The sequence below is a fragment of the Bubalus bubalis genome, chromosome 19 (assembly GCF_019923935.1).
Source record: "Bubalus bubalis isolate 160015118507 breed Murrah chromosome 19, NDDB_SH_1, whole genome shotgun sequence".
In the NCBI taxonomy this organism is placed as follows: domain Eukaryota; kingdom Metazoa; phylum Chordata; class Mammalia; order Artiodactyla; family Bovidae; genus Bubalus; species Bubalus bubalis.
In genome coordinates this window covers 62,673,398-62,699,470 of record NC_059175.1, presented here as the reverse complement: position 1 = coordinate 62,699,470, position 26,073 = coordinate 62,673,398, and the positions used below count along the sequence as shown (strand labels likewise).

The window sequence follows — 26,073 nt, the reverse complement described above, 5'->3', positions numbered from 1 at the left end:
ACACTCAGAAACCTCAAGTCTTGACCCCTTTACTGCAATGTTGGCTTTGTTGTGGTGTCCCTAGCTAGACCCACAGTACCTCCAGGGGATGCCCGTGTGCATTGGGTTCCGCTTGAACATGTATCCTCCTCTAACGGCTCAGTGCCCTGCCATGCCTCCTCCCTCCCCATCTCATTTGTGGCTTGGAGGTTTTAGTTGAGCTGCATGTCATAGCAGACACGGTAGTCATCTATAGTGAAAAGCGAAATTGATACTTTTTTCCCTAAAATTCTTCACATAGAGTATCTTCTATATTGTACACTTTGAGTATCTTGTATATTGTACACTTTTTTTTTTCCAGTTACTGATTTTTCTCAGATGTTAGCTGAAGAAAACATAAAATAGATCGAATTTATGGGGTATTCTGTATGTTAATTAACTTTACATTTGGAAGAGTTTCATTTAAAGCAGGCAGCAACATTTAGAGCAGATTAAGGTAATGGTAGTGTTCTGCATAGATTCTACTTATACCTTTTCTTCCCTAAGTAATAATTATTAAGGATCACCAATAATTATAATAATAATTGTTATTAAAGACAGTGTCATGTCTGCTGTTTTATTCTGAGTGAGAATTTTCACTGATGCAATTTTTACACAGGGATCTTCATTCCTACTTGTTGGGAGACCAGGAAGAAAATGAGAACAGTGCAAACCAACAGGTTAACAATAACCAGCATGCTCGAAATAACAACGCTATTCCCGTGGTAGGGGAAGGCCTGCACGCAGCCCACCAAGCCATACTCCAGCAGGGCGGGCCTGTTGGCTTTCAGCCTTACCGCCGGCCTTTAAATTTTCCACTCAGGGTAGGTACTGTACAGACTTAACAGAAGATCTTTCAGATTTCTGTTGAGAGCTTTTGCTGCTGTTATTGGTGCTGTTAGTATAGAGTCCTCGGTATAAACACATCTCACAGTCTTCTGAGGAGAACCTACTTTTCACTCCTCTCATTCTACAACACGTTATGTATGTAAATGTCAGGTAAGTTTATCAAATTTTAGACGTGGGCCATGGAGTTGGGCTTCCATGTGCCATTGGCCCCTGCCATTTGTAAGGAACAAGAAGACCCTAGATCAAATAAGAAATTAACATTCTTGATTCATATCCATCAGGAACTGGAATCTGCTTTTTAGAGTTTTTCTCTCTCTAATCCTTGCAGTATTAATCCCAGTGCTCCAAGGAATGAGTAGTAATCTTTTGTTTATATCTGATAAAACTGAAGACCAGATTGGTTAAGGAAGTGCCTGCCAAGGTCACCGAGACCTTCCTCCAGATGCTACCAAAACTAATCCTTCAGGGGTCTCCAGGGACCTTCAGGGTGTTAAATTCAATGGTCAGGTCTTAGTCCTCACCTCACTTGCTATGTTAGTAGCATGTTACATGATTGCCCACTTCTTGTTCCACAACACACTTTTTTGGAAGTTGTTCAAGAAGCTTCATGGAGGAGTCGATACTTTTAAATCTTTAAAGTTAGGAGATCAAGCAGATTTAAAAAAGCAGGTGGGAAAAGGCATTCCAGGCCTGTTGTCAGGACAGGAGGCATGTTAAGATGTATGGACTTGCAGGGAAGTGAACGGATGGAGTTGAGGCAGGAGGTATAGGCGAACTGCCAGAGATGGAGGAGCTGTGAGAAACAAGGCTCTTCAGTTGACAAAAGATCCTTTCCTAACCAGAAGGTACTTTGTGGTCCAGATTAGAGAGAGGACCACCACGGGGTCTGTCAGGCAGGCAGTGGAAGCTGACCAAGTCTCCATGCCTGGTTGTGCAGTGTTATTGCCGGTGCTTGCCGACTCCCTGCCGGAGTCTTGCCCTCAGAACCTGGTTGGGTCCAGGCAGGAAGCACTGTTTATCTTTCTGTCCAGGATGGCCACTTCCTTCTTGTCTCAGCGTGTTTCCTTTCTATCTACACTTTTCCATATAGGAGCCACCAGCTATAGCTACGATGATTGTTTACTTTTAAACTTAATTAAAAATAAATACCACTTGTAGACATGTGGTAAATTATCTTGAATGGTGGATATTCCTTCACAGCATATATGTATATCAGATCACATTGAACACTTTAAATATATTATTAATATAGTTTAATTTGTCATTTATATCAAGCTGAAAAAGTAAAAAATACAATTCTTGTAGACATACTCTAAGTACCTAGAATTTTAAATTCCGGCATTTGTTCACACTGACCCCCTGTGAAGTGCTTGGTGGCCTCATGTACCCGTAGCTCCTGTGTCCAGCAGTGCAGGTGTAGACATCTCCATCATCAGAATGTTCTGATTGGATGGCACTGTTAGACAGTAAGCTTTCTTTTCATGAAAAGTTGTTTTTGAGAATTTGATAAAAATAAGTGACTATTTTTAGTTTTAATTAATAGTGAGGGAAAATGTAAGTTGATTGTGTTTTATCTTTGTGCTCTCTGATTTAAAATATATTTGCTTGTTATTTGCTGATGCATCTGATTATATGAAAGTGGAAGCAATTTCCTTTTAGTCAGAGTTATAGTTAATATTATCTAAAATGAAAATTTCCTTTTTATGTAAAATGGAAGGAGTCCTGGAAATACCAGTATAGACAGTTTGTTTTTACTGAGAGAATTGTGTTGATTCTTTGAATGGTGTCCTAAAATACATTGAGCACATGTGACTACTGTTTATGCACTGCTGTGTTTTGCCTTGCAGATATTTTTGTTGATTGTCTTCATGTGTATAACCTTACTGATTGCCAGCCTCATCTGCCTTACTCTACCAGGTATGAGCTTATCCTAGCTCTCTGCTAATGACATCATGAAAAGATGTTACGTTTTAACAGGGTATATTTTGCTGAGATATGATCTTTTCATCAAATATAAACTTGAAGCAGGTTTCCCTTCATTTTTATTGAATGTGGGGTACATGGGGACAGAGTTGAAAGTCAGTCACAAGGTATCAGAAGCAGCTCATTGCCCCCCAGCCTCCTTGTTAGTGCTTCATAGCAGCAAGAAAATCCTAAATCATACTGATGTGTTAGTCACTTAAATCATCACTAAGTGGAAGATACTTTTCAGGTCTTAATCAAGTATGCAAATGTATAGTGAGCTAGTGTCTTGATTATAGCACTCAATATAACTTTATAAATCAAGTATTTACCTTAAATACTTGATTTTTTTCCCATGTGGGCTAAGGCTGAGGAGGAGCAACTAGTTAATTTCAAGTGAGGTTTCTTAAAAAAATTATTTTCTGATTTGTGTAAGAGTTGTGATTTACCTTAACCTGGTAAAAATTAAAGTCGTTTAAAATTTTGTTTTATTTTTAACTGTTTCTTCACTGATTTTTGACTGTTAAAACTTTGCTCCTGAGTTCACTACTCAGATCTCAGCTGTTAAAATGAAAAAGCCTAGTTAACCATTGCTAAGTCACTTGAGTGTGTCTAACTCTTTGCAACCCTATGAACTGTAGCCTGCCAGGCTCCTCTATCCAAGGGATTTTTCCAGGCAAGAATACTGGAGTGGGTTGCCATGCCCTCCTCCAGGGGATCTTCCTGACCCAGGGATCAAACCCACGTCTCTTATGTCTTCTGTGTTGGCAGGTGGGTTCTTTACCACTAGTGCCACCTGGGAAGGTGCAGTGAAATAAACATATTTTTGAGAAAACTTAAGTTTTTGAACTTTGGACAGCTTTGTGGGTTTTATGTTCCATTTTCGTTTTTATCAGAAATATTAAAAAGTTAACAAAGGAAAGAAATCCAGTTTTATTACTTGAATTTGGCAATACAAGTACTTTAATCTTGTTAAAGATTGTTAAATAAATACTTCCCTGTTAATCCAGTCCCAGCATCCGGGGGAAGGAATGCAGCTGTGTTTAATTATAGAAATACTTGTCATAGTACACATTTAAGGTGGTAAGGATGCTGTTTTCCCATAGGTTACTTTCCTATAGCTACATTTTAACTAACGTTAAGTTACTACAAACTAGAAACTAATCTGACCTCTCAAAAACACTTTAGAAGTATGTGAAGTACAGAATTAAAAGAGGGCTTTAAATTTTTTAAAACCAGCCAACCAAAACAGAACTAAAACTTTGGAGTAAAAATCAGTTCAGTTCAGTCAATCTGTCATGTCCAACTCTTTGTGTCCCCATCCACTGCAGCATGCCAGGCTTCTCTGTCCATCACCAACTCCCAGAACTTGCTCAAACTCATGTCCACCAAGTTGGTGATGCCATCCAACCATCTCATCCTCTGTCTTTCCCTGCTCCTGCCTTCAATCTTTCCCAGCATCAGGGTCTTTTCCAGTGAGTCAGTTTTTCACATCAGGTAGCCAAAGTTTTGGACCTTCGGCATCAGTCCTTCCAGTGAATATTCAGGACTGATTTCCTCTAGGATTGACTGGTTTAATCTCCTTGCTGGAGTAGAAATACATATACATGTAGAATGCTTGACATTTTTACAGAATTATCAGTGATACTTTTAAATCTTTAACAAGCATATGTGTTTATTTCATGTGACATTTGCATGTGTTTGTCTTTAAAAATTACTTATCTTCATACCCAAGCTGTTTTGTGATATTGCAAAGAAGTCTAATATTATTAGCATTATGGCCTATAAACTTGACTGTTGAGGTGGTTTGGTTGGGATTGGAGACAATGTGGGTCAGTGATCAAGAGCATGATCTTGGTCATGTAAACGTGAGTTCACCTTCAGCCACCACCCTTGTGTGCCCTTGGTCGGGGCCTCGTTTCTCAGTCTTCAGAATGGAGGGTCGTTACTACTTGCAGGGTTATTGGCTAGATTAATGAGAAAATGTATGGAAAAGTTCAACCCAGCCACTTGCTCCTTTTAGACATTCAAAAATAACAGATAAGTTTAAACAAAACAGATAACTGCTGTGTCAAGGAGAAAGAGACACTGGAAATGGGGTCTTGGTCTTCTTTCCAGCCTTATTAAGGAGTAACCATGTGAAGAAATCTTGCCTGATAGATTTTTGTGGGTACATTGTGGAATTTATTTGTAATAGCTCTTTGAGGCCATCCCTTAGACAACTTTCACATATTTCCTAAGTTTCATTTTATTTTTTTCCTGAGAAAATTAGTGTGAGATTCTTTTTTTATTGTGCCCACTTATTAAAATAAGCTTAGTTTTCTATCTTAATGAATGAGCTAAATGAAAGTAAGTTACTCTAAATTCTTTGTAATGTTGCTGCCAAGTTGCTGCTAAGTTGCTTCAGTTGTGTCCGACTCTGTGCGACCCCATAGACGGCAGCCCACCAGGCTCCCCTGTCCGTGGGATTCTCCAGGCAAGAACACTGGAGTGGGTTGCCATTTCCTTCTCCAATGCATGAAAGTGAAACTTGAAAGTGAAGTTGCTCAGTTGTGTCCGACTCTTAGCGACCCCATGGACTGCAGCCTACTAGGCTCCTCCGTCCATGGGATTTTCCAGGCAAGAGTACTGGAGTGGGGTGCCATTGCCTTCTCCTTTGTAATGTTACTAAATATTAAAAATATTGACAACACAAATAATAGAAAGTATATTCTCCATTTGTGTCCTGTTACATGCACAATCATTTCATTTGATGATCCAGACAGCAAGAACACCCCGCTCCTCAAGTCCTTTCGGTCCCCATAGAATAAGCAGTTGGCCTCGCAGGTCACCATGCAGGTCACAGGCGAGCTTGTACCCAGTGACTTGCTGTGGTTTGGTTGTATCTTAAGTTATGACATTCTTTAGAGTTTGGGGGATTTTGTTTTTATTTTGTTTGCTTTTAATGAAGACACTGATACATCAAAACGTGTTGTCTTTTTAATAAATCACTTAAAATGATTGAAGATACTAGTAGTACAACATTGACCTCAAGATTAGAGTTGTTTTTGCATGATCGTATGTCTCATTTATCAGCCTTTGTATTTTCAGTATTTGCTGGCCGTTGGTTAATGTCATTTTGGACCGGGACTGCCAAAATCCATGAGCTCTACACAGCTGCCTGTGGTCTCTATGTTTGCTGGCTCACCATCCGGGCGGTGACGGTACTAGTGGCGTGGATGCCACAGGGACGCAGAGTGATCTTCCAGAAGGTTAAGGAGTGGTCCCTCATGGTAGGCCTTTCTAGTCAAAACTAGTCCTGTCTGACAGCAGTGGTGAATGTTTTTCCAGTGGTTTCTTTAAATCTTTTCACTTTGTTTCTTCACTGTGTTGATTGTGTCAAGAGAGTTGATTTTCTGAATTAAAAGGAGTATTCCTTTAAGGCAGTAGTTTTCTGGTTTTACTCTGAAAAATACAGTCCAGATATATCTGAGGGTTAGAAGAAAGTCATGCTATTAAATGATCCAGTAATGCCCTTGATACATAAGATAGTCTGTAGAATTTAAAATCAATTTGTTTTAAGTAGAAATTTCCTTGAAAGTTATTTTTTTCTAAAATTTGATTAAATTATTTTAAATGTGACTTCAGGTTTCAGTCAGTGTTTTCTATATAAATAAGATTCTTTTAATTATAGTCTGTTGTTATTCAAGAATGTCCTGGCTAGTGTGAAAGTATAGTAGGTAGTGGGAAGTATTACTCTCAGAAAAGAACTTAGTTGTCACAGGAGTGGGGGAAAATGTCACTGTAAGATTATTGTCTAAGGGTGGCAACTTATTGATTGATCATAATGTTGATTATGACTGATAAATATGTTTAGGTCACTGCTTTATGCTTTTTCATTTGTATAATTAGCGCTAGTCTTGTATCTGAATTTTTATTTTGATTTTACTAGAAGTTTAATGGCTATTTAATGATCATGTTTAAAGAAAACCACAAGAGATTAATTGTATATTAAGAATGGAGGGATTTGATTGCTATGTCATCTGTAGATAATGAGACACTTAACTGTATTTAAATAGAGAAACTAGCCAGTTCCAGTTTCCATTTGATACTCTTCCACATCATATTGCTATGTAAAGAAATAATTACTGTGTCTTAATGCACACCGTTTTAGTATCTCGCTGTTGAAACAACTGTCCTCACTGACGCTCCCTTAAGAAAAAGGGACATCAAGGCCACTTTAAAACTGATTTCTTTGTCAGGATTTCATAGTGGCTCTTACGTGTTATCTCTTCCTTCTTTTTGTGCCTATTTATATTTTGCCACTTTGTCCAAATTCTATAGCTGTGCTAATAGAGTAGCCATGTGACTAACGACTGCCATCTTGCACAACACAGATAGAGGTCATTTCTGTCATCTCAGTAAGTTCTGTGGGACCGTACTGTTCTCAGGGGAGCTAATTTGGTCAGCTTGGTTAATTACCTTAACTGGGTTTATGCAGAATGCTTCAGCTATATCAGTCCATCTCAGAGGTCACAGGTCAGCCTATGGGTGGGCCACCATTGGCTCAGGAGGGTGGGACAACCAGGGAGATGACAAACACTGGCAGTAACACTCCTAGACGGGGTGTGGAGACTTGGTCAGTTTCTTGGACAAACAGAAGCCTATTCCTGAGGCTTAGATTGAGAAAAGTAGCACAGCCACTTGGTTAATATATGTAATAAGATAAAGCTAGTGGAGGTGATGGAATTCCAGTTGAGCTATTTCAAATCCTGAAAGATGATGCTGTGAAAGTGCTGCACTCAATATGCCAGCAAATTTGGAAAACTCAGCAGTGGCCACAGGACTGGAAAAGGTCAGTTTTCATTCCAATCCCAAAGAAAGGCAATGCCAAAGAATGCTCAAACTACCGCACAATTGCACTCATCTCACACGCTAGTAAAGTAATGCTCAAAATTCTCCAAGCCAGGCTTCAGCAATACGTGAACCGTGAACTTCCAGATGTTCAAGCTGGTTTTAGAAAAGGCAGAGGAACCAGAGATCAAATTGCCAACATCCGCTGGATCATGGAAAAAGCAAGAGAGTTCCAGAAAAATATCTATTTCTCCTTTATTGACTATGCCAAAGCTTTTGACTGTGTGGGTCACAATAAACTGTAGAAAATTCTGAAAGAGATGGGAATACCAGACCACCTGATCTGCCTCTTGAGAAATCGGTATGCAGGTCAGGAAGCAACAGTTAGAACTGGACATGGAACAAGAGACTGGTTCCAAATAGGAAAAGGAGTTTGTCAAGGCTGTATATTGTCACCCTGCTTATTTAACTTCTATGCAGAGTATGTCATGAGAAACGCTGGGCTGGAAGAAGCACAAGCTGGAATCAAGATTGCCGGGAGAAATATCAGTAACCTCACATATGCAGATGACACCACCCTTATGGCAGAAAGTGAAAAGGAACTCAAAAGCCTCTTGATGAAAGTGAAAGTGGAGAGTGAAAAAGTTGGCTTAAAGCTCAACATTCAGAAAACGAAGATCATGGCATCTGGTCCCATCACTTCATGGGAAATAGATGGGGAAACATTGGAAACAGTGTCAGACTTTATTTTGGGGGGCTCCAAAGTCACTGCAGATGGTGACTGCAGCCATGAAATTAAAAGACGCTAACTCCTTGGAAGGTAAGTTATGACCAACCTAGATAGCATATTGAAAAGCAGAGACATTACTTTGCCAACAAAGGTCCGTCTAGTCAAGGCTATGGTTTTTCCAGTGGTCACATATGGATGTCAGAGTTGGATTGTGAAGAAAGTTGAGCGCCGAAGAATTGATGCTTTTAAACTGTGGAGTTGGAGAAGACTCTTGAGAGTCCCTTGGACTGCAAGGAGGTCCAACCAGTCCATTCTGAAGGAGATCAGCCCTGGGATTTCTTTGGAAGGAATGATGCTAAAGCTGAAACTCCAGTACTTTGGCCACCTCATACGAAGAGTTGACTCATTCGAAAAGACTGATGCTGGGAGGAATTGGGGGCAGGAGGAGAAGGGGACAACAGAGGATGAGATGGCTGGATGGCATCACTGACTCGATGGACTTGAGTCTCAGTGAGCTCCCGGAGTTGGTGATGGACAGGGAAGCCTGGCGTGCTGCGATTCATGGGGTCGCAAAGAGTAGGACACGACTGAGCGACTAAACTGAACTGAATTTTGTAGCAACATAGTAATATGTTCAGTAGTAATTTCATGCTTTTGTTAAGTAGCTTGAGTTTTTGTAGTTATACATTCAAATTTCATTTAAACATGTAACAAAAGGTGAATTGTTTAAGGTATGTATTTGTTCTGTTAGGCGTCAGGTCAAAGAAAAACAAACTTCATATGATTTGTTTGGCTAGAAGTTAGGGAGACTCTCTAACTCAGTGGCCTTTGATCTCCCACTAGATAATGAAGACTGTGATCGTGGCAGTGCTGCTGGCTGGGGTGGTCCCCCTTCTTCTGGGGCTTCTGTTTGAGCTGGTTATTGTTGCTCCCCTGAGGGTGCCTTTGGATCAGACTCCTCTTTTTTATCCATGGCAGGTAAGTGCATGTCTTTTGCTCATATTTCCTTTTGTATTTGGAATCAGAAAAATTCTCAGTTGTTTAAAGTGATTTTAAGCAGCTTGTTTAGAAAGACTCCTTAATTTCTTCTGTTGTAGGAGCTCTTTAAAATTGATCAGATGATGCATTGTACCTTTTGAAATACGCAGGTCATGTAAAGTAAATACCTTACTTTATTGGTTAAAATGTCACTATAGGCTTCACTAAAAATGCAGGCTAATGTGTTGGTCTTTTCAGTTTTAGTTAGGTTGATGACTTGCTCCTTTTAGTTTTGAGCCTTGAAGCGATAACCTACATTTTTGAATAATTACACATTTTCCCCCACAAGAGTCACAGGCTTATTAAAAAGAACATTCTGAGGGTAACTGTGCAGGTCATAGCAAAGGCCTCAAAATACACTTGGAAAAAGAGATTTAACTTTTCTGTCATACTTAGAGCCTGAAGTTAACATCATAGACCTCAAATTTTTAAGAGAGATTAGGGAAAGAGTAGATCTTGACTTCAGTCATTCAAAGCCTTTTCAGCTTTGTTTTAAAAATAAACTTTCCAGAGATGAAAATTTTGTCTACTTTCCTGATGAAGAACCTCCGTAAACTTCATTTAACAGCAGATACTTACTCGAGTGCTTTAATGTGTGCCCAGACCCTGTGCAGCATACCTCAGACGGGAGTGAGGCTAACACGAGGACTCCCGGGACCTTGCAGGCTGGTGGGAAAGACAGGTAGACAGTGCTGTGGTGGGGCACGCGTGAGGAGCACAGCATTAGGGGGCGAGGTCCTCACCCAGCTGGGGGGGTTTCACGTACGGTTTTCTGTAGAGACGACGTCCAGGACAACACAGTAGAGTGCAGAGGAGTGGGTGAGAAAAGAAGTGTATTCCAGGAAGGAATGAGTGGGCAGGCCTTGAAGTGAGACTGCACACATAGGGGACACTCTCATCTGGTGTGCTCGTAGGTGACAACCTGAGTGAAAGTGAGCAAAAAAGGGAAATTGTTATGTGTATGTGATGCCTTCCTGTAGGAGCTGAATTGCAGTGTAGTGTAATAGCATCAGGGATTGAAGGAAAGCTGTTTTTCACAGAATAATAGCAGCTATGAAAAATAGAGGAATTAAGGGAATTAGGAAAATCATTATTTTGCAATAATTAAAATAATTGATTCCTCGGATTGTCAGTGGATACTGAACCCATCAAGTGAAAGTTGATGGGTCGGTCTTTGGTTACTGTGGTGCAGTAACAAGTTACCTGACAGCCCCGGCTTACTGGCTTAAAACAATCATTTACTTTGTCCACAGAGTCTGTGGGTCAGAAGTTACGCCAGGGCGTAATCTGCTCATATCTGATTCACGTTCTCTGGGGTCTCATGTAGGAGACTCAGGGCTGAGTGTGATTTGACAGCTTTAGCTGACATCATTTGGAGATGTCATCACTCATGTGCAGGCTGGCGCTGGTTGTTGCCCCTCATTTGGGCTCTTGGCTGGAGCTGCTAGACGTATTTGAGCTTTTTTATAGCTTGGTGGCTCAAGGTACTGGGACTTATTCCATTGCACTTCAGGGAAATGAGTGTCCCAGCCAACAAGGCAGAGGCTACATCAGCTTTCATGCCTCCTCTCGCAAGTCCTGCACATCGCTTTTCACTGCCTCCTACTGGGTACGAGCAAGTCACAGGTTGGCTCAGATCTATGGGAAGTGGGCATAGACCCCCTACCACTCCATGGGAGAAGAATTTGCAGTCATGTTTTAAGGCCACTACAATGCAGAAGTGGTTGTTTGCATGGTGACAAAGTGTCACCTTTCAGATTACTTGATACCCGAAAGGGAAACAGCTTCATAGAGGAGGGGTCAGCAGACACTACCTTGACCCACGTGATCATTGCAGATGTGGCCAACAGATGCTCTGTGCCTCCTGAGGTTGTGTGGTATGCTGCACTAAAAACATCAGAACAGCCCGAGTCCAGGAGCTGTGCCTCCTGTTGGATATGAACAGTTGACGAAACATCAGCATTATACTGCCACTCTGTGACCGTGATGGATCACAACAAAATTAAGGCCGTAATTAAGGCCGTAAAACAAAATAATCACGTCTGAATGCAGGCAAAGCATGAGCATTGTCCAGACCACACAAATGACCAAACATGCCAATGCCTGGCTGCTCCTTTGTTTCCAGCTGCAGTTTTATTAGCCTCAGTCTGTCCCGTCTTCTGGATAAGATTTACTAAAATATCAAATTATAGATTACCAGGACTTTTCTAATGGGCTTCCCTGGTGGCTCAGACAGTAAATCATCTGTCTGCAATGCAGGAGATCTGGGTTTGATCCCTGGGTTGGGAAGATCCCCTGGAGGAGGGCACAGCAACCCACTCCAGTATTCTTGCTTGTAGAACCCCATGGACAGAGGAGCGTGGTGGGCTACTTTTCTAAATAGCATCTGGAATAGAGCAAAGCCCTGCTTCCTTAAATTCTCCTCAGATCACTTCACACAGGCCAGAGAACTATAATAAGCCTTTGCTAACACTCGTACTCAGGGCTCTGAGTCCTCCCCACTGTCTGTTCTGCCTCACCGCGTTGAGTAGTGATGCAGCTTGTTCGTCTGTACATGTGTTCTTGGTGGTCTTGACGGTGTCCAACATCCTGACCTTGGCGGAGTAGTTGAAATTACTGTTTCAAGAATGCTTGTATGTTGTGACCCATCAGTTTCACTTTTCAGAAACCCTGCAAAGAAATATTTCCATGTGTGCAGGAGACGTGAACAGGGTTGCCCTGCTAGCATGTGGTTTTTATGATGTCAGAAAACTTAGAAGCAAGCCAGATGTCCATCAGTAGAAAATGACTAAATAAAATCCGATATATCTTTGCTTTTGAGTTCAGCGCAGCAGTTAAAAAGAAATCACGCTGTGTGTTTGATTTTTTGCTTTTGTTTTGCTGTGTGTTTTAATACAGCTTGCTCTCAGATACATTTTCGAGTATAGGATAGATACAAGTTGCCAACAGCATGATATCCTTACTATTCTGGATAAAATCCCAGGTTTGAAGGAACAACCTGTGTTTTGTTCATCCCTGACTCTAAGCTGTTCTGTGGGAGTTTGGGCTCTTCTGGAATTCTAGCACAGTAGGTAGTGTGGTGTGTTTTGTTTTGTGGGAAAGAACTGCAAAGCAGAGGATTTGAAAGAGCTGGAACCTCAGTGTTCTGTGTTCCTCCCCAGGTGAACATTAACTTCACTTGGGTGCCTTCTAGACTCCCAAAGGCCACGAGAGAGCTGAGCTGATGGGTTGAAGCTTCTCTGCCTGGAGCCTGGAAGGATAGAGAAAAAGCAGAGAGGCTTTCTCCATGTTCTCATTGGCAGGCTGTTGGCTTGCTACCGTAGAGGTCTAATGAGCTAAAAGATCCTTTTGCAGCCCCGTAGGCTATTCTCAGTCTGAGCCTCTGAGCCACATTGAGCCTGCAGAGAAAAGTAACAACTGTTGTATGTAAGGAGGGGCCCAGCAGCCATAGAAAGAAAAGGCCCAGTGACAGGGAACTGCTTGCAGAGCTGTGAGCATCCAAATAGAAGATAAAAACACAGGCGGTTAGGATATGTATGAATGCAACACACAGCAGCACCCATAAAACACAGTGAAATTGTCGTGGTGTTTTATAGCATGGATTTGAAACAAATTCAGTAAATGAATTTAAAATGTGACCAGTCACCATTAAGGCTCAGACTGGAGATCTGGAAGACCAATGCCCAGTGCACAACTGAAGAGCAGGTGATTGAGGGGAGAAGAGGTGGAGGATACAGCCAGGAGACTTAATGACACTCATAAAAAGGGTTCTACAGTGCGAAAGGCCACATTGAAACAGAAATAGACGTTCTTAAATGAATGGAAGAAAAGAACTAATCTGTAGGTTGAAGGAGCTTATCAGGTTTGGTGAAATGGAAATTGATGAGGAAAACACATATTTGGGTACATCTTGGTAAAATTTCTGAATTAAATCACAAGCTCCAAAAAGAACCATACTGGCAATGGACTTTGTACCACTGAAACCGTAGAAGGTAGAAAGGTATTTAGAGACCACTAAGATAAAAGGGACAAAAACTATGCTTCCTGTACCCAGACAAAATGTCATTCAGTCATTCATCTGTCAGGATAGAGTGGTGTTTGAGGTTATGCTAAGAATTCAGTGCATGCCTCAGCCTCCCACCCCATTTTGAAGATGTTTTGGAAAACCAGCCAACCAAACTGGAAAATCAGAACAGAACAGTATGAGCAAAATCCATGTAAAACAGGTACTACGTATTTCCTGTGGGACATAACATGTATAGAAATTGGTTGGTGCCTAGGGAAACCAGTGTAGATGATACTTAGCAGATGTTAGCTGTGGTTACTGCTGCAGGGTGGTCACAGAGGACTCCAGCCGTCCCTGGAAAGGTTTCAGTTTTATGTAAGAATAGATTTAAATATTATGTGATACTTTAAAAAAATACACAGATATTTTAAGATAAACAGAGAACAGATTATGAAGGACTTTGTGTGCCATGTTTAGGGCTGTAAGCAGGGAAGGCTCTTCAGATGATCTGATTTGCACTTTTAAGAGATCCCTTGGGTGGTGGGAGTGGCAGTCACTTTGGCTGCCTGGTGGAGAGTGGGGGTGGGCAGGAGGCCCCCGTGAGGAACCCCGTGTGACAGTGGGGGTCCTAGTAACAGTTCAGCAGAAGTGCCAGTGCACCAGCTCAAAATGCTTTGAGCCCTCGGGATGGCTTCTTTAGGTCAGACAGGGCTTCCCTGTCCAAACCAATAGAACAGCCTAAGAATGGTGTGATGAAATAAAAGCAGGGCACTGGTTTATTTATTTGCTTGTTGAGATCTCCACTAAAGTAAATACGTTTCTTAGTTCTCTTGGGAAAATAATGCAGATTTTTTGGGGGGAGGGGCGTAGATAATAAGAATGAGTTTTGGTAGAAGCGTTGAACTTTCCTGAATTTTCTTCCAGTGTATTTATTACTCTTATATAAAATTGTTACTGATCCAACAGAACTTGTGTTTTAAAGTAAATAATGTAAGAAAATTGTATAGCCTCTGTGTTAGGTTTATTGCTAAAAACAAAACCTGTTAAATGATTTTTATTCCCAGGACTGGGCACTTGGAGTGCTGCATGCCAAAATCATTGCAGCTATAACATTGATGGGTCCTCAGTGGTGGCTGAAAACTGTAATTGAGCAGGTAAGCAAGTTTGACTCATGGGACCTTTATTTTCCATGTTCCCACAACTCTTAAAGTTTTCTACATTTTCCTTAATGAGGATATAAATTTTTTTTTTTTTTTAGGAGAAAGGCATTTTTTACTCTTACCATCAACTATTCTTAAAACTTCCCTTACCTGAAGTTAACTGGTAGCTTAAAGTACCTAGAAGCCTGAGCAAAAGTAAAGGCAGAATTTAGCACGTGTGCTTTTCTTTGTTTTTTAGAGCAGGGATTCAGGTTTGTAAATCTGTAGTAGAGAAAAGAGGTCATTGTGTAAGGCAATAAAGAAAAAGGCAGGAAAAGAATAGATTTTTAAAATAGAGCTATTCTAGCTCTATGTAGCACCTAAGATAGTTTTATATTATGGAACTGTCAGATAATTTGGTCATTGTGGTGATAACCTTGAAAGAGATAGGTTGTGCTTCTGTACTTTGAGAATAAGGCTAGGAAGTAGGATAATTCATTTTAGGGAGATTTCTTCCAAAATAACCAATGTAGTAAATTTTGGTACTTCTTTTAAGTTTGGTTTCCTAGAGGATGGACTTAGAAACAACCTACTTGTCTTTAGGGCAGCACTTAATAAGGTGTTACAGTTTCATAGCACTAAAGGTACACCTCCTTTTGATGTATAGGAAATAGTTCTCAGTCCAGTAAGCACAAAAAACTAGTCCAAGAATTCCTGTACCTGGAGATTTGTGGGACCGGGAAGAGATATTGTATGTGTTTGCATGTGTCTCTCAAGAGAGGGCTGATTCTGAAGTGAAATGGATTGTGGGGTACGTGGCAGCATATCCATTCACTGTAGGGGTACAGACCAGTTCACTTCAGAGGTTCTAGGTGAGACCCTGACCCTCTTGGAGAATAAACATTGTTGATCTTTATGACATTTTTCTCTCTGATGCATTCTTTCTCATACATGTGTCTAAGTCTTTTAAATGATTGAGAAACAAGGAGCTGCTTTGCTGCATTAATTTAAATGCATTTGGGTTAAAAGGACTTTGAGGGGGTCAGAGGAGCTTGTGTGTCATTCACACTCTGATGCTCTGGCGCGTGTCCGAGGGATCCAGGGCCTGGAGTGAGCTCACCTCACTGTGTGATTGAGCGCCAGGAGAGGCTGAAGCATTGGGGAACACAGTGCTCTTCAGTTTGGTTCCCTTCTGCACACCGTGTTTGTTTTCCATTATTCCCAGGATCTCCCCACTGCCATCCATTCTTCCCTCTGCAGTACTACTCAGTAGAACTTTCTGGATAAAATGATGGAAATAGTTTAGAAATTCTTGAATTAAAAAAAAATTTCACTGTAGCATTCTTTCATACTGAATTGTTATATAAAATACCTTTTGATTTGTTCAAATTTGATTTATAACTAGATTTTTAGAAACATGCTTCCTATTTGTAATGTTTTCTTATATTCAGATAAAATGAATGTAATCTTGAGTAGTTACACAGCTTACTCTCACACAATTTATACATAAAGTTAATTCAAGTTATGTGGTCCTCAACTAATGTTACGGATGCCACCTGGTGGTGTATAGCACAAAGCTAGTATAGCTATTATTCTCGATTAGATCTTACTACTTCATCTCTTAGCAGAGTTAACTGCAAAGTTTTAGGAAGTAAATGCATGTCTTTTAAAAATTTGTGGACACCACACCTATGTTGTGTTCCAGAATTTGCCTTGACTTCTGAAAAAAAAAAGAGCCACCTTGAATCCGTTTGGGCTGGTAGATCCCGCCCCATGGCTTGACAGCAGTAGAGATCGCCCTTTAGCCTGGAGGAATTTGTCTTGAATATTGGCTCTCACCCTCCCCCTGTGTTTCAGGTTTACGCAAATGGCATCCGGAACATTGACCTTCAGTACATCGTTCGGAAACTGGCAGCGCCAGTGATCTCTGTGCTCTTGCTTTCCCTGTGTGTACCTTACGTCATCGCGTCCGGCATCGTTCCTTTACTCGGTGGGTTTATCCACATCAGTACATTCTTGTCCCTTCCAATATGAGGTTACCTGGCTCCAAACGCTTTATTGTAAATATAAATCCAGCTAAAACAATGATTTCCAAAGACTATTTTTTTTAGATTTCACTAGTCAGGGCAAGATAAGGATAATAAAACTCTCTGTCACAGTTTTTTTCTCTAGGCAGGTAAGAAAGTGTTGACATGTAAAAAAATCTTCTTTAGCATAAAAGAAAAACCAAAGAGGAGATGCTCGTTTGTGACACTTTAACATGTAGACAGCTGAACAAGCCTCACATGACCTTAAAGCACATGTTCAATAATATAGACAGTTTTCCCCTCCAGATATTTTTCTTCTACTGAGTTCCCTCTCTCAGTTACCTCCATGATCATCCAACAAATAGCATGAATCAGAGATCTTGAAGGTCTTACATGTCACCTGAGGCTCTGCTCTTCTGACTCAGCTGGCTTCTGAGTGCTGCTGATCTGACCCCAGGAACCTGTTCTCTCATCTGTGAGCCCTTGCCTGCCTCCTTGAGACAGAGATCGGATCTCACCGCAACCTCAGCTGTCTTGTCTCTGGGTTTCCCTGCTCAGAACCCGCTACCACTAACTCATTCTCCACACTGCAGCCACTATGACCTTTCAGAAGAACAAGTCTTAACTGTTCAAGACTTCCTGGTGAACATGCTTTCTTTGGTTGCTCTGTGGCCTTCAGAGCACAGTCTAGCTCCTGGGGCAGTTCACGGGGCTCCTTCTCTGGCTAGGGCTGGCCCCAGGCACTCTTGGCCTCACTCTGGGTCATACAGGATGAGTTTCAGTTAAGCTCCCCTTCCCTCTTCTTAGGCAAGGGATGTATTTTCATTTCACTGTCTTTCTATATACACTGTATATATACTTAAGAATTCTCCTTTTTTTTTTTTTGTTTTACAGGTGTTACTGCGGAAATGCAAAATTTGGTCCATCGGCGGATTTATCCATTTTTGCTGATGGTTGTGGTGTTGATGGGAATCTTGTCCTTCCAGGTCCGCCAGTTTAAGCGCCTTTATGAACATATTAAAAATGACAAGTAAGTCCAGACTTTATTGGTTTATCTGCCCTTGTTAAAATGTTGTGTATCTTAACTATTGTGTCTGATGTGATAAATCACAGGAGGGAAAAGTGCTCAGATTCTGGATGTATTTTGAGGTAGAATGAACAGGATTTGCTAACAGGTTGGGTGTAGAAAGTAAAAAAGAGAGTTATTAAGTACTTGGCTTGGATCAAGCAACCAAAAATACAGAATTATTGACAGAGATGAAAAAGACTGAAACTCGTTTGGGGGGGTAGATTTTTTTAATGTCCATTTGAAGTACTTTTCAGTCTGTTTTCAGATGTCTTGGTCTGGCAGTATATTAAGTAGTTTTAGATAAAAAATAAGAAACCTAAAGAGAAAAAAAAAGAAACCTACACTAGGAGCTAGCAGTTGTGCCTAAGCCCTTCCTGTAGCCACAGGCCAGTGGGTTACTCTGCCTGTGGCTGAGAGAAGAGGTTGAGGTTACGTTCAAGTGTTGTGCCGCACTCTCTTTTGAGGAAACACTGCTACCTGCCCTTGACGAAAACCCCTTCTGGGGTAACAGCCCTTTGACCCTCCGTCTCCTACTGGAAGGCGGAATCCTCTTCTGCTTTAACGGTGTCTCACAGAGGAAGTGCGTCTATCATTCTCCGTCCTCATCTGCCCAGGAGAGTCCCAGTTTACACGTGCCGCCTTCATGTCTTTGTTAGCAGCCGCCGGGCCCCCCCCACAACCAACTCCTATTTAGTCATGAGAGCCAGCTTTGGACAACAGATTATTTGGTTACCTTGTTACTCTGAGGACTCTTACTTAAGAGTAACTTTTTAAAGAGTGAAATCTAGAGTGTTCAGGGCTTCTCCAAATCACTTACTGATGATGTAAACACTAGACCTCTTAGGGAGTCAGAGTGTAAGTTCTGTCAACCATGAAAGAATGGGGAGGGGCTTGTCACGATTTCAGCATGATTCAGTGCTGAAAGTCAGGTTGTCTCACCTCCCCTGTCGGCAGTGCAGTAATACTGCAGTAACACACGGGAGACACGCCCTCGGGAGCTGCCCGCAGCCCAGCGCACTCTGTTTTCTTTCCCCTCCATCTCTCTGTGCAGGCACCACGGAGGCCACATCCTGTTCACAGTGTATATCTCTCAGGGCTTGATCCCTGGGAAGCGCCGAGCGTGCCTCTGTGTGGGGGGGGGCGAGGGTACCAGGACTGCCTGTGGGCTCAGAGGCTTCTTTTTCTGCCCCTACTTTTTGGGTCCTGGGCATGTTTACTTTGCTTTTCTCTCTGTGCTTGGTATCTTGATATGGTTTGAACTTCAGGTGTGTGTCAGGTAGTGCCCTATGGATTATGTCAGGTATTACTAGGTTGGCACTGTCTAAAACATTTACAAAATCCTCACAGTTTGAAAAAACACTGTTTGGTTGGGGAACAGTGGGATAAAGAATGGTTACCTTCAGAAAGAAGATCAGGACGACAAAAAGAAAGGGCTTAAACAGTGAGCTCATGACAAAGAAGCTGTAGGATTAGTGGAATGTTTTTAATAAGCTCCTTGGCATAAACTGCCAGAGCACCTTGTGCGGCATATGTGTTGGCAGAAGAGTGATAGATGAAGGTCAGGGTGGAGAAAATCATGGTGAAAAAGAAAAGCTGCTGAGTGCTGAGTCCTCAGCACATGCCAGGCCTCCGTTCCTCGGGCTTTTGTGTGCTTGCTGTTGGCTGCAGCAGTGCCCAGCACCCTGTCACCAGCTGGCTCCCCTCTCCCATGCTCACACCATCATGTCAAATCCTGCTGGACACTTCTGGATCTCTGTTGCTGACTCCAAGTGGGTGCACTTGTTCCCGACCCCTGGCCCAGCTTGTTGCCATCAGCTTTGCACCCATTCTTCTCATGGGGTCAGCCTCCAGGAGAGGCGCGTTCCTGCTCCTCCTCCCCAGCTCCTGCAGTTTTTACGGGGACGCCGTCCCTGGTACAGGACTCCAGCCTCGTCACTCCAACCGCAGGAACTTCCATTTCCATCTCTGCAGCCCTGCTCCATCTGGCGTCACCTCCCTTACACCACATCGCACAGGTTACGGACAGTTAGTCTTCTTTCTTGGACCATAAACTCCTACCTTCTGTCAAGTCCCTTGCACACACACTTCTCCGTTGGACCTCCTTGAAAACTTTGCCTTTTGATTTCTCCTTTTCTTCAGAGCTAGAGCTCTTCAGAGTTTGACTCTCCTCCCTACCCAGCTTCCCGGTGGTATTTCCAGTCCATTTCTTCAGATCTGTCCACTTACCTGTTTTGTAAAATATGATCTGTATGCTCTGTAAGACATAAATCCCCTGAGTAAGTTTACTTGACCTTACCTACCTCTGGCCTCCAGGGCTCAGTTTCTGAGGGCCCCTGGCCTGTGGACCAGAGCGTATTCTCCATCGCGCACAGCATCTGAGGCCACTGACCTGTGAGTCTCTGTCTCCCATAAGCCACATGGCTTGCTATGAAATGCCTGCTTTTGTGCTCATGGTCATTCTAGACCCCCCATTCTACCTCCCTAAGTATTGAAGGGTTCTAATAGGGAGTGAAGTGATCTGATTTACATTTTAAAAAATGTATCACTGGCTACCCCGAGGAAGGATGTTTAGTAAGGAAGATGACAGAAGAGAGTAACCAACCTGTTTTTACAACCCAGGTACCTTGTGGGCCAGCGCCTCGTGAACTATGAACGGAAATCCGGCAAACAAGGCACATCACCACCACCTCCACAGTCGTCCCAAGAATAAAGTGGTTGTCTCCACTACCTTGGCCTTCCCCTTGCCTTCACGTGTCCTTTTTTGTGGACTTCTCTCTCTGGAGATTTCCCCAGTGATCTCTCAGCGTTGTTTTTAAGTTAGGTGTCTTTGACTTGTGTGCTCAGCACTCAGCGAGCAGCAGCGAGACCCTGCTGCCCTTGCATCTTCTGACATCACTGCTGTCCGAGGTCTGTACATGTGTAAATAGAAGTTCCTGGATACCCTAGAGCCCTGGATTAAACAGAATGTGCATTGTACATCTTTAAACAAAATGTATATTAATTTATTAAATCTAGTTGTCACTTTATTTTGGACCTGCTGTGATCTTGACAGGAAATGTGCCACAGAGCTGTAGTGCAGAGGCAGACTTTTTAATGACGTCTTTTGGAGCACAATGTCCTGGTGTTCCTGGCAGTTCTTTTTAAGTGAACTGTGCGTTCTGTGTGTCTTGGCTGTTCAGACCTTACCAAGAACGTAAAAGGAAACAAGTAGAAATCAACAGTGGAGTGTCTGTGGTAAGAAAACATGAACTTGTGCTTCACTGTCAGTCGTTTTTGGAAGTTATTTTGTATAACACCAAAGCTGTTGTACATTTTCTACTGCCTGATTTTTTTTCATATGTCTGTGTTTGTAATATTGTATAGTATCTTGTGCTAGGTGAGGAAATTATTTTTAATTTTGATAATTTAATATTCCTAGTGATCAGCATCGGGAGTTGGGGTTTTGTGCTTGTTAGGGGCATGTCTACACTTAAGAGGAAAAACAAAAGTCCAAAAGTTTTTCCTCAGGTCCCCCAATTCTGCTTTCCCACACACAGCTGTCCTTTTGGCAGCAGTGGCCAGGAGTCAGTAAAGATCATAAATCTTAAGAAAATAACATCACCAGTGATCCTACATCTTCCTGGAATAAGGACATACTGAATGTCTGTCCAGTGTAGCCAGGGTTTGTGGTCTTAGGTTGACAGCATTAGATTGTGGGCTTAGATTAGAGGAGACTGGCTGGAGCCCCAGGTCCCACTGGCGAGCACGTCCCTGGGTGAGGATTAGGGCCAGTGCTTTTCTCCAAAGTTTCTGAAGCTTTTTGTTTACAGAATAAAACTGTCAGTAAAACCAGCTTGATTTTATTTGACCAGGAGGAAGCTGGCCATGCTGGCCTTTTAACATAGGAGTGCAGAGTGTATTTTATTGGAAGCGTGCTGTAAAATCTCAGAAGGCAGAGCACTTAGAGACTTGGTTTTCCCGTATAACCAAAGCTTCAAGTGAGAGGTGGAGAGAGAGAATGGTCGGGCCCGTGATCCCAGTGTTTGATGGTGATGGTATATTGTAAGGGGAGTGTTTGTTTTATGAATGATAACTTAGGTTCTCAGAGAAAATGATCAGCAAAGGTCTTAAGAAACCATAAAAGAGTTCCCATATAGTATTAAAACCTATAGGCTTAAATCCAAGGATTTTTAAAGTATGAGAGTCAGCCAAACATAAGCTACCAAAATCAAAAGCACCAGGTTCTGATTGTTTCATATTTCAGCCATTTTTCCTGAAGTTGTAAGTGAAAACTTTAAAACATCAGTATCAAAAAAAGAAAAAGCTTGACATAGGACTCAGTGTTACAGTTTCCACACTTTGTAGTGGCCCTTTCTCATGTTTGAAATAAGGTCTTTGCTAGCCCTACCTTCACTTAGAAATTTAGTCCTACTGTAAAAATGAGGAGCATTTTTTTAAACATAATGCCACTTGTTATGGTATATGTCTATATAAATTGTTCTCTTTGGGGAAAAAATATGATCAAATTGGGCATATAACTTTGATTATGTTAATTTTGTTTCTTTTTAAATTTTTCAGAGAATTTGTAGATCTTGATACAAAGTTATTGGAACACACTTATCTGTTTTGCCAGAAAGAACTCTAGACAGATACCACAATAGATAAAAATTGTTACTCTACAAAATTTTAAATGAATCTTATCAGATATTTTGTACAAAAAAAAAAAAAAAAAGGAAAAAAAGAATGGCCAAAAAGTTACCCTTCATCTCACTGGCAGATCCCTTTGTCTTCTCTTATTTAAGGTCTCCCCTGGGTTTCATTTGTGCTTGGTCCTGTTGTTTTCAGTGAGGTGAATACTTTCATGAAGAAAGCATTTGCTGGCATACTATTTACTTGGGTAGCATCAAGATTTTATTATTAACTAATAGTATTATAAATGTTTAAACTTCTAGTTCAGAAAGTGCTAGTATTGCTACCCTTCTTCATGTAGAATTTTTTTTTAAAAAATAGTCTAGTTCTGCATCATTTTACATTGGGCTAAAACTGTCTTCAAGGAAGTTCATTAGGAAAGACCTTTTTGCTTTACTTTTCCTGTTTATAAATTGAAGACAAATCAACATTTGGGGTTAGTTTTACATGACCAGTTATCAAATGGTCACAGTAGGAAGTGTTCAGTTGTTCATTATTAGCAAATGATGTTTGATTTTTAAACTACTATTAAGTACTAATAGTTGAGATGAAAGCTGAAGAAAAAAATGCCAATGTGAAGTTTGTGTATAGCTAGCCTTAAAAAAGCTCCATGTTTTTAGGTGATTTTTTTTTCCTGTTAGTTCTCTGGAAAAACAGTGGAGATTGGACATCTCAATTCCAGATGTAAATGAAAAGTAATTTTTATTTCAACATTTAATATAACTGTTATTACTGTGGATTCTTGTCTTGTGTTTTTTCTTTCCCTTATTCAAGTACTAGAGAATAACTTTTTCTCAGATGATTTGCTCCTAGATGGTATGTCCTTTCTGTATTGGCAAAATGCTATTAAACTGTAATTCTTGAATTTAGGATGAATTAATGACTTTTTAAAACACACACACCCTTGCTCACTCATTTACTTACTCTGAAGAATGTTGCACCAGTGTAAGAACATTGGCATTTTTAAAATGTTCAAGTGAGCTACTTATTCTCATTTTCAGGACTGAATATTTTAAGCTCTCTTACTGTGATAAATTTTTTATATTGTAAAATTAAATGATTATGTTTAAAGTACTCCTTAAGAATGTTACCTGTTCAGTCGCCTTCAAGAAGAAAACAAATGTCTTAGCACAGAAGTACTAGGAGAAGCCTGACTTGTGAAGATTCTCGAACTTCGTTGTGTCGTCTTCATGAACGTGCCCTGCAGTCAGATATTTTTCCTTTCAGTCCATTACTGCCCTCTGTCATTTTTTTAAAAATAGCCATCATGAGTAAATAAGGGCTTCTTTCAGATGATCCCCAACAATATCTTGGGCATTTAATGCAACATGAAGATAGGATACATCTGTTTTCATTCCCATCTGTTTTGTATGAGTGCTTCATTTTGTAGTCATGAAATTAGTACCTTAAATGAAATGTAATGACCATAGGGCCTAGAAATGACTGTTGTAGAAGCTCAATAAATAGAACATTTATGTAGTTGGGATGTCAGTTTTCTACTAAACACAGATACACAGACCAACTTTATGTGTACATAAAGTGCTCCCTTTTTTAATGTGGTCCTTTGTTGCCTTCTGAGTTGAGAGAACAAAATTGAATAAAAATGTTAGTTGTAGTCTAGCTTTTTGGTTCGTTTATTTTTGCTTTGTGGCATGGTTGCTTCAGAATTACAGAAATGTGCATTATTATTTGGCAGAGGCAGATAATCCAGACCGTTAAAAATATAATAATTATGGAAGAGAAAACTCAAATTACATATGATTATAGCCCCTCCATTCTGTTTTAAGGGTGAGTTTAAAAGTACAGTTGCAGAAGGTACACCCTCCCTCCCTCCTTGCCTCTCCCTCCACTGTGATTACAGACCATCCTCACCAGGAATAGTGAAGCCCAGCTCCGAGCCTTCATTGCAAGGTCCCAGCATGAAGCTTCCCCAGGTGGGCTCTTAGTGGAGATCTGGATGGAATGAAGCCAGTCAAGTCCACCCCACATACTGATCATGTGTATTGGAGAAAAAGGAAAGGACCGCAGTGAGGGTTACTAAAGTGCCCTTTGTGACAAAATTCCTTTTTTCCTAGGTTCAGTTTTGTTTTATTTTTTTCTATGATTTTTTTTAAAAAAAATCAAGTGTATCTATTTTATATGCAGTAGTGGTAGGTGAAATGCTGTTTGACCCACAGGGTATGTATAAGCTGTGAAGTTGAAATTTCACAGCAGAGGATGTTGTGCGCTGAATCTCAGTAAGTGGTCATCAGTTCCCTCCCCTCCACTGTGCGACTTGCAGCCACTCTTGTTGAAACGGAACCCACATCACAAGTGCCATAAGGGTCTGCGGAGGTAACACTCACCCCACCGCCACCCTCATTTACTGTGGTGTCTGTCTTGTTTCCAGCACTGTCCTTAGTACCATAGCAGAATGAAGTATGGGATCTACCTTCAAGGAGCCCAGTTAGAATGGAAAAGAACAGGAAAAAATGAGCAAAAGGTTCTATTACAGGTATGAGTAAAACGCCAGGAGGAACACAGAGCAAGGACGCACCTGGGGAAGTCTGTGACGAGTTGACTACATCATTACTGTCGCGTGAACATAGCACCCCTGCTCCCACACACCCACAACTCCTCTACAGCCTCGTGCGGTCGGCTTCTGCGCAGACCCACGCGGCACCACAACTGTCCGTATGTCAGCACCTAGTAACCCATTGTGCGTTGTTTAAGCAGCATCTTTTTGAAATTTCTTCCTTTACATATATATGTAACAGGGCCCCAGCCTTTCTGCTCCTCCATGTTTGTTCTGTAACTTTAGGACAAGATGCTTCATACCTGGGAGCCCCATTCATTCACTCATTGGTTCTTTGCTTAAAATGATCAGTCCCTTCTTCTAGCTGCACAAATCCAATGTGTGATGGAACATGAGTCCAGAAACAGACCTACACACGTGGTCTGGTTTTTGACGAAGGTGCAACAGTGAACAGATGGTGCTAGAGTAATTGGACATCCAGATACAAGATTAAAAATTGATCCATGTCTCAACATTTGCAAAAAGTAACTTTCAGTGATTACAGTCCTAAATGTAAAACCCTAAACTGTAACTTTTAGAAGACAAAGGGGAAACTTCAGCCTTTGGTTACAACCCCAAAAGCACAATCCCTGGAAGAAAAATTTGATGAATTGGGCTTTATCCGCTCTTTGAAATACACTGTTTAGAGGACAAGAAGACAAGTCATGGAGTGGCAGAAAATATTTGCAAAACATTTCTGATGAAGTGCATTTGGAGTAAAGTCTCTCAACTCAGCAGTAAAATCTATTTGTGTATTTTAAAAATGGGCAAAATTAATACTTAACTAGAGAGTCTATATCAGTACTCTTGCCTGGAAAATCCCATGGATGGAGGAGCCTGGTAGGTTGCAGTCCATGGGGTCGCTAAGAGTCAGACACGACTGAGCAACTTCACTTTCACTTTTCACTTTCATGCATTGGAGAAGGAAATGGCAACTCACTCCAGTGTTCTTGCCTGAAGAATCCCAGGGACGGGGGAGCCTGGTAGGCTTCTGCCTGTGGGGTCACACACAGTCAGACACGACTGAAGCGACTTGGCAGCAGCAGAGAGGCTACATAGATGACAAGTCAGCACATGAGAAGATGTTCAACAGAATTAGCCATAAGTAAAGTGTATGATTAGATAGTATCACGGACTCAATGGACATGAGCAAACCCTGGGAGATAGTGGAGGACAGGGA

General features: G+C 41.3%; 1 protein-coding gene across 1 annotated transcript in view; it reads left to right on the top strand.

Annotated features, from left to right (window-relative positions):
* MARCHF6 (membrane associated ring-CH-type finger 6) overlaps positions 1-23,959 on the top strand; it is an 81,656-nt gene extending 57,697 nt beyond the window's left edge. Inside the window, exons 19-26 of the mRNA XM_025270709.2 lie at positions 638-842; positions 2,715-2,784; positions 5,920-6,101; positions 9,236-9,370; positions 14,501-14,590; positions 16,433-16,565; positions 17,497-17,632; positions 20,291-23,959. Coding sequence (XP_025126494.1) covers positions 638-842; positions 2,715-2,784; positions 5,920-6,101; positions 9,236-9,370; positions 14,501-14,590; positions 16,433-16,565; positions 17,497-17,632; positions 20,291-20,381 — 1,042 coding nt within the window. The 3' untranslated portion in view covers positions 20,382-23,959. The remainder of the gene's footprint in view (positions 1-637; positions 843-2,714; positions 2,785-5,919; positions 6,102-9,235; positions 9,371-14,500; positions 14,591-16,432; positions 16,566-17,496; positions 17,633-20,290) is intronic.
* The last annotated feature ends 2,114 nt before the right edge of the window (positions 23,960-26,073 follow it).